General features: G+C 39.0%; 1 protein-coding gene across 3 annotated transcripts; it reads left to right on the top strand.

Annotated features, from left to right (window-relative positions):
* Positions 1 to 213: 213 nt before the first annotated feature.
* Positions 214 to 11,511, top strand: LOC131236555 (uncharacterized). Of its 3 annotated transcripts, none has more exons than XM_058233818.1 (7): positions 214 to 372; positions 5,728 to 5,890; positions 5,995 to 6,057; positions 6,209 to 6,256; positions 6,360 to 6,407; positions 10,545 to 10,605; positions 11,224 to 11,511. In XM_058233818.1, the coding sequence occupies exons 2-7, from the start codon at positions 5,744 to 5,746 to the stop codon at positions 11,265 to 11,267; spliced, it is 411 nt and encodes a 136-aa protein (XP_058089801.1). In that variant the 5' UTR covers positions 214 to 372; positions 5,728 to 5,743; the 3' UTR covers positions 11,268 to 11,511. The 3 variants fall into 3 exon arrangements, with proteins under 3 accessions (XP_058089801.1, XP_058089799.1, XP_058089800.1); XM_058233816.1 differs by having other exon boundaries at positions 6,357 to 6,407; XM_058233817.1 differs by lacking the exon at positions 214 to 372 and adding an exon at positions 531 to 591 and having other exon boundaries at positions 6,357 to 6,407.
* The last annotated feature ends 2,721 nt before the right edge of the window (positions 11,512 to 14,232 follow it).

Raw genomic sequence — 14,232 nt, 5'->3', positions numbered from 1 at the left:
GGGGCAGAGTCTATCCACGGTTGGACCCCACAGACCGACGATCTGGACCATCCAAACATGGGCCCCACCTTTATAACCCTTCAAAGAGGGGAGACACGTATAATATAAGTCCAAAGTCAAAACAGGCCTGAGGATTATACACACACACTCTCTCATGCAAACACTTGTGGATGATTGATTGTGGTGGGCCCGTGTATGATAGGATGGCCCACTCTCGGGAAGATGCTGAGATGCATATGCATACATGTTGCGATGGGCATCTGATTCTCTCTTATAATAGTCCCAACCACCTCCAACTTCAACTTGAAGACTTCATAAGCAAAACCATAATCATAACATTTCGTCGGTCGAATTGGTTTTCCTTCATTTAAGGTGAGTGTTTTGTCTTTTTTTTTTTTCCTCAGAAATTTCCATTTGGGTTTTCTGTTTGTAGGTTGATTTGTCTGGATTCGTGCTTTATGTTTATGCTTTATTCCTTTTCATTATTATTATGATTATTTTTGGTTTCTTGTTTGAGCCTTGGATTTGTCTTTCAGCTCCAGAAGGATCATCCAACAATATATATTTTGGGGTTTTGTTATGAATTTTAAGGTGATTGTATGTTTGTATGCATGTACATGTGTTTCTATGTAAGAAGATTTTTGGGTTTCTTTTTTGGACCTTTGATTTGCTTGTGGGCCCAGCAAGAAGATCCAAATAAATGTTGTTGGGGCAGATGATGAAAATTTCGGCTATTTCAGAATTAGTTTCTGCATTTTTTTTTGGGGGGGGGAGACGGTATTTACACCCCCTGATTTTGATGCAGGCACATCTATTTTATTACTTTTGGCAATAGATTAGACCCAAAAAAGGCACTACTTTAGCACCAACGGTAGAAAAAGGGGTGCATGCATCAAAAGTGGGATGTGAGCATCTCCACTTTTTGCAAGCTATGCTAGGACTATTAAAAGTTACCTTTTAATTTCTTATGATGATGATGATTATTTGGCTTTACCTTCTAAAGCCGTTTTCATATCTATTTATTTATTTATTCATTTAGCTTTTCATTGCAAGATGTAATTAGGCTAGTTTGAGTGCTTCAAAAGCTCATCGAGTTGACTGAACTCGATCTAGATTTGGGCTGTGTTAGAAGGGTAGCTCGAAAAAGTTGATAGAGTATTCAAACAATTTAATTAGGGGTCATTTGGATGCCTGTAAAAATTTTAGGATGTAATCACTTTACACACTTTACACCTATTTCAAGTGCAATGAATAGGTGGTGGACTGGTCAAGGGTTTGAGTACCCATAGGTGGTGAAATTCCACTACTGTGTGAGTGAGTGGGGGTATGTGTGCGTGTGTTAAAAAAAAAAGTGTAATGTATAGTCTATCTTGTTTGGTTTTAAGCTGTAAAATGTTTATAGGTAGTTAGTAGTTGCAAGCAGAGAGAGGGATGTGCTGTTTGGCTTTATGCTTTATGCTGTAAACTGTTTATAAGTAGCTGGTATCCGCAAGCTTTTCTTGAAGAATTAAATAGGCATCCAAACAGCTTCTGTAATGTATTCTGGAAAGTGTTTACAGGTAGCTGGTAGGAGAAGTATTGATGGGGACATCACGTGCACACGCGCACTCATGCCGCCCCCCCTATGCACGTACGTACGTAGAAAGAGGACCCCACCATTGGGCGCTGGGAATTCCTTTGAGCAGGGAGGGTTTTTTAGAAGTCAAGGTTTTGGTTTCCAAAGTGGCCCTGTTTCAGTCAAGAAAGGCAAATCCATGGGATTGGTGTTCGTGAAACACTTGGATTTGGGTTAAGATTTCTTCAAGTTGGGCTTATTGTTATTATATAGACATCGTGACGCTTTTTTAGATTTTCTTATTTGGTTTTTATTTCAGTTTACTTCAATTGCATGTTCTAATTTATTATTTAGCCGTTTTTGGGTATAGGATTCTCCCTATAAATAGGCACTTGTAGTTATTTTTATTCATTGAAGTTAATAAAAAATTTACGCTTTATTTTTAGCTCTCTTTCGTGAGTCAAAGAATTCAAAAGTGTGCGAAGTCCTTCTTTTTCAAGTATGAGTTTAAGCCACATCGATTCCAATTCACCCCCATCTTCCATCATCTTTTTCCATCTTCCCCCACCATCCGTTTGAATTTGTCCTTTTGTTGCATTAGATTTCTTTATTATAGCAGGTTTCTATGAAACTACGGCGGAGCACCACGCACAAATCGTACATCGGATCGATCTGAGATTTTGCATCATTGGCCGAATAGGGCCAAGGTGGCCTTTTTCGAATAGTGGGCCCCACACACATGGGGCCGAGATCACACGCGTTTGGCCATTGTTGTTGTCCACATGCGGGATCATCTTTTGGCTCAGGTTTTTATCATTTTTATCCTCTCATAGCCGTTTTCATGAATCCTAATCCTAGATTACATGATCCCTAATTGATTTGCCCCTTTTATCACCTTAGGTTCCTTGAATTGAAATTAGGAATCCCTTGGATTAGGGACTGATTTTTATGCATGAGTAGTTGATTTTATTTCCCTTTGACATCGTTTGGTTTATAATTTTTATTGGTATAGTCTTAGCTGGACCCTCATAGATTCCCCTTTTTAATTGAATGCTTGGATTTTCATGTGGGACGTGGAATTTGTGTGATTGTTTCTGAATTGGTAGGATCTAAGCCTGAAATCTTGCATATCATATTTAATTTTCCATGTACTGCATCAAGTATGCAGCTGTGGCAAGTAGTCAGGCTATCAAAACCATGATCGCCTTAGATTATTTGTGGCGATCGTTGAGGGGGACCCTTACAATACCATTAACTGGGCCAGCACTGGGGTATTCCCTTGGAGGGTGGGTGATTTTATTGATGATGTTCAGGTTCTTCCAGGCTTCCAATCTCCTTCTCCTTGTTGCTCAGTGCAACTGAAGAGGCAAATGCATTGGCTAAAGGTGGTGCTTCTAGAAATAAGTTGTGCATTTGGGTTACAAGATTTGCCTTAGCAAGATAACGGGCTACTGTTTTTTTCTTAGTGTGCTGTTATTTTTGGATTTATGTGAGGTGCAGCTTCAGGTTTTTACGAATTATGTTCTAAGTTGTATTGCTGGAAGTGGTCCCTCCTGTTGTGGTGTTTTCTGTTTCCCTTTTCTTTATAAAATTTTTGTTACCAATAAAAAAAGTATTTCAGTTGGTTGAGACTTAAGCTCTCGTAATGTCCAATTGAGCACTCAACAAAAATTTGAGTTGGTTGAGACTCAAGCTCTCGTAATGTCCAATTCAGGTTTTGAGTATTTAACTGCTAGGAGATGCAACAATACCTGACTGACCTACACATTCAAGAACTTATGATTCTTCTGTTGGCTCTTGAGTAAGATCCTAACATTTTTTAGGCCCTATGATGGATGTTTATGTAATTATAGGACTGATGCTTGGTTTTGTTTTAGTGATATAAAAGTATCTCTACTATGTATACCAATAGCAGCATTTGGTGAATTTTACCCCTGCAATTAGTCATTGGAGGGACATGAACTTTTGGAAAATGGGATGTGGGTGGCCCTTTAACCAAGGGTATTTTTATCATTTAATTTCTTTTATGCAAGAAGCCTAATCCCATTGTTTCCTCCTCTTTGCATGCAGTATGCACCCATGGTAGGATTAGGAAGCCCATGTAACAAAGGCTGTGTGAGGCAACCATGATCACTGTGTGACGTTCACTCCATCTATTGTGCCACCTCATGTTTGGACGTCGGCACAAAAACAAGGAAGATGTAAAATTTGAGTGGGCCACAACACTGGAAGAATTTAGGATGGTTGCCCACCATTGAAACCATTTTGATGCCCTTCTCTCTCTCTAAGTGTAGCCTGCACCTGCGTGTAGTTACTCTTTCTCGCCGCCCCCCCCTCTCTCTCATACTCTATTTCAGTAATTAAACAACTGTTCTTTCTCTTTTGATGTGTGTGTGTGTGTGTGTGTGTATATATATATATATATATTTTTTTTTCATCTGTGACTTCTTTAATTTGCACCATTGTTTCTCTATTAATTTGGTCTTTAAACAGCATTTTCATGCCCCATGGTGATTTATTAATAAATTTCACAAGTCCGAAATTTTTTGCTGCCAATGATAATCTGTCTATTTAGTTACTTATTTTGCAGCTTTGCTTTATCTCTTAGCCCTTTTAGAGGACCCCTAAAGACATGTTTGGTTCACACACACACACACACACACACACACACACACACACACACACACAATATTTGTAATTTAAGAATTTAGTCTGGCTTCTTTCATTTACAATAGATTTCTCTACCTCATTCTTTAACAAATATAGTGCATTATTTCAATATGCCTAGTGTACTTGGGAGAGTCTGTGTGCACAATCTCCCACCGTTTAATGACAGTTATCAGTAATCTAGCAAGCAATTGAAAGTTTGAAACTTCGAAGCCCATTTCGAAATACATGTTAAGATTTCTACCCACCATTCATGGATGGCAGGAGATACATCCATATAGACGCACCAACTCTTTGTGCACAGTGGGACCAGACGATCTTTTTTTCTGTCAATGTATGTGGTTGTTATATATAAAGCTTCTTTTGATGATGCTTAATTTCATTGTTGGAGTTTGTATTCCAATGAATTTAACCTTTTCCAATGGTTAGTAAATATGAATTGTTCTTAAGGTTGCTTTCTTGCTCCAGCTAATGATGGGTTTATGTTTACTATCAAGTGATTAGCATGAGAAGTAGTAGGTATTAGGCAATTCAGTTATGATCTGTAGTTCCTATCATTTCAGAGTAGTTTTAGCTGGTTCTCAATTTACTTAATCTTTTTCACTACATAAGGTATTTAAGTTTTGAGAATTATGACCAACTGATCAGGATCAAATCAATATAAAAAAGCTCACTCGAAAAACACGCCAACTTGACTTGGCGTGATTTAACGGGTCACTCCAAAACTCTGTTGAGGATTTGAGAAATTTGAATGAGTCTGTCTGGAGTATTTCTAATGACTTAACTGAGTACTCGAGAGCATGTAGAAGTTGAGAAATCAGATTAGGCATCAGCTTTTCTAAACTCAAAACTCACGTAATTTGAGTGAATTTCTAATTGATTCCAATTCAGAGTCTTATCAAACCTGAGCCTAGTTTCAAGTTTCTGAACCTTGGTTCCACTTAAGAATTTTTGCCTGCCTTCCCCATGAAAGAAAAGAAAATACACAAGACATCAACACTCCCTTGGAGGAGGATGACATGGTCTTGGGAATCTTTCATATGCATGAGAAGAACCTCAATTAGGTTGATCTTTGTAAGGGACCTTTCTTCTTTTTCATTGGCAAATGAACCCTTTTCTTTTCAATTTTGTTTATTTGCAAGATGATATGTGGCAGACGTATGTTATGATTAAACCACTCGTCCTGGGGGTGATACCATACATGTGCTGCCCAAATCAGGCCAGTTGGATGATCCCAAGCACTCAGTTTGAGGGGAAAAGAAGAAGAAGAAAAGATGACCTCATTTTTGTTTTTCTCTATTCAAATCAAGCTGCCAGGATTGTCCAATCAGCCTGATTTTAGGACACGTCCCATATATGGTGGTTCATTGTGTGAGTGGCCTGGATTTCATATGCATTCCATGAGAAGTGCGCATTAACATTCCTCTCCTTGGATTATGGAATAGTTTAATTGGAATGTGAACGAAAAGCCAACACTTTTGCTATCTGTAACTGCTGTGTTGTAGGGTACCCAAGCACGATATGTCGGGCATGGAGATAGATGATCCCAAAGAGCAAGAACATGCAGAGAATGCGCATATACAACAGCTTGACAGAGACTCCCCTGAAGCGGATCCAGAACATGCAGACAAAAGCAATGAAAATTCCATGCCCTCTGCCCAAGAGGAGGTATTTGACAGTGTTGCGATGGTTTACACACATTGCTATGAAATTCGTGTTATTTAAATCAAAGAGACCCATGCTATTTTCAGCATTTAACCTGTTTTGTGTAGGAGGCAATAATCAAGAAAAAGTACGGAGGACTGTTACCCAAGAAAACGCCACTCATATCTAAGGTAAATATTCATTCTTCTTATTGGTAGTTTCATATCAATGTTGGGATCACATCATGCATTTTAACTGCAGGCCTTATGAGAGTGATGCTACTGTGTTCTAGTTTAATGGTGGGTTCTTAATAATAAATATTTTGTTCATCTTTCACCCCAGGACCATGAACGTGCTTTCTTTGATTCTGCTGATTGGGCACTCGGAAAGGTATTGTTGTCATGTACTGGGTTCCGTGTGGCTATATACATTCAAGGCTAACCATGACATTGAGTAGCTTCCCTTCCTAATGTGTTTGAACATATAACAGCAGGGTCAGAAGCCCAAAGGACCACTAGAGGCACTTCGCCCGAAATTGCAGGTATTGATGCCATTTTTTGCTTAAATGCTGAGGTATTTAAGTTGGTTCGTTTGCTTAAATTCTGTGTGATTTCAAGTTTTCAGTTTTCATGAATAGTTCTGTTTTTCTAGTACCTAATTCTTGGCACCTTTTCTTTCGTTTTTCTTACGACAATACTGTTGGTGAATTTTCAAAATGCAGCAGAATTAAAATTTTCAAAATTTTCAAATTTTAATAAAACTAATTTATGGATCCCGTTTAGATTTTATCAAGTTTCTAAAACAAAATCCTACTGCTAGGATTACCTCTGATCGATACTGCCTAGAAACTAAATAAACTGTCAATGCTAATCTTAAACCAGGAGGTGTCTTTCCAAATGGGCCAGGGGCGTGCGCATGAGAGCTGTTAGGATGTCTAGGGCTCTATTTGTACTCCTCTAGGATATGATCTATATATAAGGAGTTAGGGTTTCATGAGATGCATCAGTTATGGTATGCCTTATCCCTATAGATTTTTGTATGCTCTACTATATCAAGTCCATGATTTCCTTGGTATCGATTCCCTAGTGGGGGTGGCTAACAGTGAAGTGTGAACTGACAGTGGGTGTACTAACAAGCTAACAAAAAAAAAAGAAAAAAGTCCATGATTCCACTTACCCATGCACCCAAATAGACCAAATCCTTCCATTGACCATAGCCATCCACCCTTGATCCAACACCCATGCAATTCACCACAATATCTTAACCATCGGATCACCATCAAGTGCGATTAAAACCTTTTTAACAGTTAAAACAAAAGATTAACAATTGAAAACTTATAAAAACATTTAAAACCATTGAATTGTCAGGCCTAGTTAAAAACAACTTGATGGATGGTCCGATTACTAAGATCTAAGCCATAATAAGAGTGTTCCTACATACAGTGGATCCCTTGTTGGATTGTATTTACCTCAACCATGTCCTAATGCACACACCCAACTACACCCACATAACCTTGGAAGGAGGGCCAAAGCATATTACATTAAGAACTTGAACTCCCCATATGTCTTCATGTTTAAGGATTAGTCAAAGCCAACACTTATAGAAGTCCATCTGGATTGGATATGATGGGTCTCTTAATGCAGAGATTTGAAGATCCTTTAATGCAAATGTCCAAATGGTCTAATAACAAGATCTCATATCCATGAACCCTCACACTCCTATGTGAGGTAAGGTCGAAAGGCACCAACTCGTTGAGCCCAATGGCGGAGATCTTCCATCCTGACTCATCATCAGTCCCTCACACAGGACCACCTACTAAATGGTCATGGTCGTTCTAGGTATGAGATCCATGGCTCACAACTCTCTCTTGCCCTGCGGCCGTTGTCTCCAATCTCAAAGTATCCAAGGACAAAAGAGGAACCCCTCTTTTAACCTATGAATACATGTGCAATTTAGAGAAAGCCCACATATTAATCATGGCATTAATAACATGTCTACACAGGACCCAAGGCTATCATGATCAACGATTAAGATCATCATTGGTTTATGAATGGTTAAGATTGACTTTTCAGGGCACGCAACACTAACAAATACACCATCTACATTTACATTAGTATTTGCTTATAGTTATCTTGTGTCAATAGTACCATGTATATTTTGTATTAGTTGTGTCAGTAGCCCCTTTTTTGCAAACGAAAAGGGCATCCTTGTATTTCTATGCATATAACAAGTGAAAAAACATAGGTCTCACTGTCATGCCTCGTAATTTAAGTACAGAGTCTGCACTCTCATATCCGAGTTTTTAGTCGTAACTCGTACATTGTGTACTTAAGTCATTCCATTATACGATTATTCAAAGGCAAAATTAATATTCATTTTACATTCAAATTAGGTCCATACACAATCATTCACACAAAATGATTTAAGCATCAACATCCGTCCATTCTCAACATCCATAAACATTCAATCAGCATAAATTAGGCACCATTCATTAGTCAATACAACTTACCAATGAGTATTTGTTACAGACCTAGAACAATTCAATTAAATCAAACCAATCAAATGCTTAAAATCTTAAAATTAATACCATCGTTCATTATATATGAATCATACTATCCTAACAATTAAAATTCTAATTAAATAATTAGGAATGGTCCAAATATGGTCAGTTCCTCTTCTGATAGATACGGTCATGTCTCACGTGGGTCGTGCACTAGTTCAACCATAACTTCTTATTCATGCACCAACTCATCAACTAATTGCTTATCTGCACGGTTTTTCCATCAATAAAAATGTAAGCTAGCGAGGCTTAGTGAGAAAACCCAGCATGGTTCATGCTTATTGAAATTAAGATATAATAGAAACAGAGTATGTACAATGATATGGATGTAAATTGTGTATGAATGTATCAGATGGGATGATCGCCCCATCTGCTTGGGTTGGAGATCGTCAACTCGCATCCACCTGTTGGGTAAACTTGGGCATAGCCCGCATCTGGAAACGCTTTACCAGGATTAACATTTCTTCCAGGGAGGGCCCCCAAGATTGATAATACAATGTATTTGTATGATGATGATATATAAATGCATCATTTTCATTACTGTTATAGTTACTTGTCTTGATCAGAACATTCGTATGTGAATTTAACATACAATTATCATAATTCATGCAATTTGACACGAATTAGCACATGAGTTACCGTAACATACATTCACAGTAGTTAAATCAATAACATCGTGACAAAACACTCCAATCAGTACATCAATCAATCAAACAACCATCACAAACAATTTATTTTAATTCCAAGGAATATGAGACACAATGGGATGACTCACCTGTGTCTACTGTTGAAGAATTCACAAGATAATCAAATTAATTTGAATTCAAAAATCCTATCAATTATATTTACAACATTATTATTCACCCGGTTATATTACACAGTGGAGTCGGCCTTTGATTATCATCCTAGGTGGTCAAATCCTAAATGACCAAATAATTGAAATAATATGTTCATTAGATTCAATTATTAAAATTCAAAATTTTGAAAATTCTATTTAGATAACTATCGATTGATGCCGTCTAATCGAGAAAATACATTTTAAGGTATGCTGATTGTTGGACGGAATTTAACCAATTTATACAGATCTACACCCATCATTGCCCACTCCTTGGTCAAACACCAGAGAAGGCCCATGAATTTACTAATATGAACCATTTATATGCTTATTTACATTTAGATTCTGAAATTGAATGACAAATGATTGATCAGGGTGACCTACTTTACCAATATGAACCATTCATATGCTTATTTACATCTAGATTCTGAAATTGAATGACAAATGATTGATCAGGGTGGCCTACAGTATGATTGGAATTTTCAGATTCTTGAGGTCTTGGCATATTTTGCCTCTACACATTAGATGAATGGTGTGGATCTAACTACACATATACCGATAGCTCATCTCGACCTTCTACACCAAGTGATATGAATGGTTGCGCAAAAATATGAACTTTCTTTATTGAACACTTTCAAATCTAACTAGTGTGGCTCAGCCGACGGTCAGATTGATATGGAAGTTAGGGCCCTTGTATATTTTGGCCTTAGGGATCGTATAATCTATACAAATTTAATCTGGTTCGACTTGATGTACACCAATCAATCTTTGCGACAAGAAACTTCGCATGAAATTTTAGATTTCCATTAACTTTACATCGTATCTACCCACATATTAATGTAATGAACGTGTGACCAATCCACACCGTTCATTGCATAGATCGAGTCAAATTATATTAAATGCGTAAAATATAATGAAAGAATGACAATAAACCTACCGGATCTAAGCTCTTCAAAATCACCTCTCTTTCTCAGTTGTCATAAGGTGCATTTTGGTTAATATCTGAGTTGAAGTAGAACTCACCCTCCTTAAAAAAAAGTCAGAAGGATTAGAGATGGTGCTAAGATGGGAGATAAGATAAGAAATGAGATAGGAGATAATAATTAGGTTTAGATAAGAGGTGGAGATGATATGTGAAATCTCTCTCTCAAATTCAATTTTTTTTTCATGGGCGTTGCACTTATTGTGCCTGAAGAATGCATATGCCTGTTCGTGGATGAAGATAACCTTGAAAATGTTGAGTTGTAGTTTGATTTCACTTATTTCTTTGGTCTTGCATTTAGCCCACGCCGCACCAGCAAGTCCGTTCTAGGAGATCAGCTTATGCTCCTGCAGATGGTGAAGGTACGTCTGCGATTTCAGGTCTCACTGTTGCTTGCTTCTGCAATGAGCCTCACCAAGATACCTTTAGGGCGTGTTTGGATGAACTACCGAGTGGAATTGAAGTTATTAGACTAAAAAGATGGAAGTAACCAAATTGATCTCTTCCTTAGCATTCATATTGAGGATCCAAGCTCTTAATTGCAATGATGTTTCTTTCAAGTTAGACCCAAAAGGATCACGACTGCAATTTGAGGGCCACTTTCCTCTTTATTAAATGGAACATTTGCAATTCAATTCACTTGTGCGGTGGCAATTTGAATGGGCCTACAAATCAGGCCTGGGCTATTTTATTCATTAACCAGTCCTGTGAAGTCCAGGACAGGCCTGCCCATTCAGGCCACAAATGGGGTTGGGCCAGGCTCAAGAGAAAATTTGCCAAACACTGGATGCATCCAACCCAGGGGGCTGAAATGTGACAATGCAAATTGGGACCTGAATGTAACCGGCCAACCTGGCCTTTTGCCAGACTTTTGCATCCAAACGCAGTCTAGTCTAGGCTTCCATTTTGTTGTTTGTTGAGAAGAATTTCACGGTCCATTCCCTTGGGGTTTTTTCTTTTCTTTTCTTTTCTATTAACAGATGGAAGCATTGCTACCGCTGAGGATCTGATCAACAACGAGTGATTGCGGTAAGTTGGTCATTTTTCCATGAGTCGTTTAATTCACTTTGACAAATAAGAAAATGGTTCTTGTATTTTGTTCTCTTGTGACAAGGAATTGTTGTTGAGAGTTGTGCTGCTGGAATTGCCAGCATATATAAACTCAGAACCAAGTCTATCTTTGCTTTCTTAGCGAAATGCATACACATTAGCTTATGAATGTTGTGTTCTCTATTTTCAAAGAGCAACGACTGGGATGATTGATGGAAGACATTATTATTTTTTATTATTATTATTTTTTTGGGGGGGGGGGGGGGATGGCCCGTAATAGGAAAGATCCTGTATTGATGTAGCACCCAGCCTACCTTGCACAGAGACCCTAATTAAATGATGTGGACCATTCGCTTAGTTGCCCTACCTTGAAATGCCCATAGCCCAATAACCACTGATTAGAAAACCTAACCATCTGATCAAGAGCCTGAAAATGGATGGTAAAAAAATGGCACAATGATCCATTGATTGGATTTTCATATCTGTGATCCACCTATCAAATTAATTTTTGAGCCATGGAAATGAACTTGGGGCACGATATGGGGAGGATCCAAATCAATCAAGGTGGGGTCCATGAGGAAAGTAGACGAGTACCACATCATGTTTATATTGCAAAGTGAAGACATAGGATTGGGAATCATAGACCCATCATTTCAAGACTATCATTTGGAACCATGGGTTTAAGTAGCCGTTTTTCAGAGTATGGCTTGCTTGGGACCGTAACCGATATGACTCACCCCTACTCTCTCAATTGATGTCGTGACTCGTTTGTTTTGGACTGAAACCATAGTTCAAAAACATTGAAAACTTGACTCAATGTCTAGCTTGGTCAGTTGGACTTGTATTCTTGACTCATTTTGGTACTTTAATAATTAAATTAATAAATATTATTATATATATGTTAAATAGTCATATACTAGATAAAATCTTCAAAAAAGAAAAAAAGTAGAAAGAGGGAGGAAGGGAGGGAGGGTATCTAAGGTGTTCTTTCTTGGTCTATTTGAAGGCCATTGATCGGAGGTTAGGATCTAGGATCGGTCCATCAGGGACTTTTTGGGGGCACTGGATCACAGAGCAATTTAGATTCTTCATCTAGGAGGCTATTCTGGTCAATGTGGGGTATTAGACCATGCTTGGGCCCAAGGTTTGCGGCTGGTGGGACCCTCTTGGTGATCAAAACTGTAGATAGCATTGGCTGTGAATCCTAACCTTCAACTAGTGTCCTGTTAGGTTAGAAAGGTGAAAGTAGCGTATCACATTCAACGAAGAAAAAAGGCCAAATATTGTACGGTACGATAATCTAATGTGTGGGTCTTTGGTGCAAGACCACACATGGCGAGGCCTGTCGTATCTGTGGATTTGATCGTTGAATTGTGGGCCTCACATGTAGAAACGATATTGTAATACCCAACCTTTTATGGACGAACGAAATGGTAGTGTGCCACCTTTCGCCCTAGCTCTCTATAATAATAATACATCAGGAACTAAAATGGCCTCTGAAGCAACTTGCTAAGCCCACAAGCATGTGTGGCCCAGTCCCCATACATGCCTCCAAATGGGCCTACGTGGGCTGTGTCCCCAATATCAGGCAGGCTCTCTCTCTCTCTCTCTCTCTCTCTCTCTCTCTCATGCACAGGCATCCTCTGGCCTAAAAGGCCGGCCGTATTCTTGAGAAGATCCGGAGTGCACGGGTGTAGCGGATTGGGTGGTGACCCCAACACCACCTGTGCAGCCCACCGTGATGTATGTGTTTTATCCACGCCATCCATCCCCTTTTCCAGCTCGTTTAACGGCAAGAGCCCAAAATTGAAGCATATCCAAAGGTCAAGTGGACCACATCATCGGAAACAGTGGGGATAATTACGTCCACCCTCAAACCTTCTTAGGGTCCACCGTGATGTTTATTTGCCATCCAACCTCTTCATAACGTCACAGAGACCTGGATGAAGAGAAAACAGAAATACCAGCTTGATCCAAATTTCTGCGCCTCAAGAAATTTTCATTGGTAGGAGTTCAATCCCCACTGTTTCCTGTGGTGTGGTCCACTTGATATTTGGATATGTTTCAAAATTGGGATCATGTCCTAAAATGAACTAGAAAAACGGATGGACGGCATGGATAAAACACATACATCACGGTGGGCTCCACAGAGTCCGGTCACCAGGTATATCGGTGGTGTTGGGGTCACCACCCAATCCGCTTCCTTGTGCAAGAGCTGTCCGTTTATTCGTACGCAATGGCCCACTTGACTCTTATTTTTAGGATCTGAAATGTGTCCAGCGATGAAATGCTGGGATCTCGCGCACGTGTGTCATTCAGAATGTGTGCTTACGTAGGCTCCAGTAGCTAAGCTCCCTGAAGCCAGGGGAATTATTAGATATGATCTGGTGGATTCAAGTGTATCGAAAACTTCCCATGCATACCAGCCGTATTACGAGTATTGGCATCCATATCACCAATCTGGACCGTCCATTAGGTTCAGGCTACTTTCCTTCCACTTCAATGCAAAATCCACAGCAATCCGCTGGTTCTAAACATCCGTGAGTAGACCTATCTTCTATTAATGATTGGATCATCCCACCAGTACGAACATTTTAAATACAAATGCAAGCAGGCGCATGGAAAGGTTTTAAATACGTAAATCCCACGGGATCATTTCTCTTATTTGATACTCTGGCGGAGTGTCATGATTGATACAAGGCACTCCGAAAGCTGAACACCTGTCAACACTAACTCAAATTACAAATCCAGTGCAGACAGATTATCATCCCAAAATCAGATTGGTGGAACAATCCTAACCTCTGATTTGTGGACACATATTCGATGAATCATGCATCGCTGGCTTGTTTTCATTTCAACCGTCCATTAAATGTCCACAAATCCGATAGCTAGATAAATCAACTAATCATAAAATTCAGTTTTTGATCAATCTAACTTAG

The sequence above is a fragment of the Magnolia sinica genome, chromosome 2, assembly GCF_029962835.1.
Source record: "Magnolia sinica isolate HGM2019 chromosome 2, MsV1, whole genome shotgun sequence".
Classification (NCBI taxonomy): Eukaryota; Viridiplantae; Streptophyta; class Magnoliopsida; order Magnoliales; family Magnoliaceae; genus Magnolia; species Magnolia sinica.
Note: the sequence above shows the minus strand (reverse complement) of the source record. Positions and strands in the feature narration are given on the sequence as shown.

Bases quoted from the DNA above. Each gene is read 5' to 3' on its own strand.
- LOC131236555 (XM_058233816.1), top strand. From the start codon at position 5,744: ATGTCGGGCATGGAGATAGATGATCCCAAAGAGCAAGAACATGCAGAG. The intron at 5,891-5,994 runs GTATTTGACAGT...TGTTTTGTGTAG, and splicing joins TGCCCTCTGCCCAAGAGGAG to GAGGCAATAATCAAGAAAAA. The intron at 6,058-6,208 runs GTAAATATTCAT...CTTTCACCCCAG, and splicing joins AAACGCCACTCATATCTAAG to GACCATGAACGTGCTTTCTT.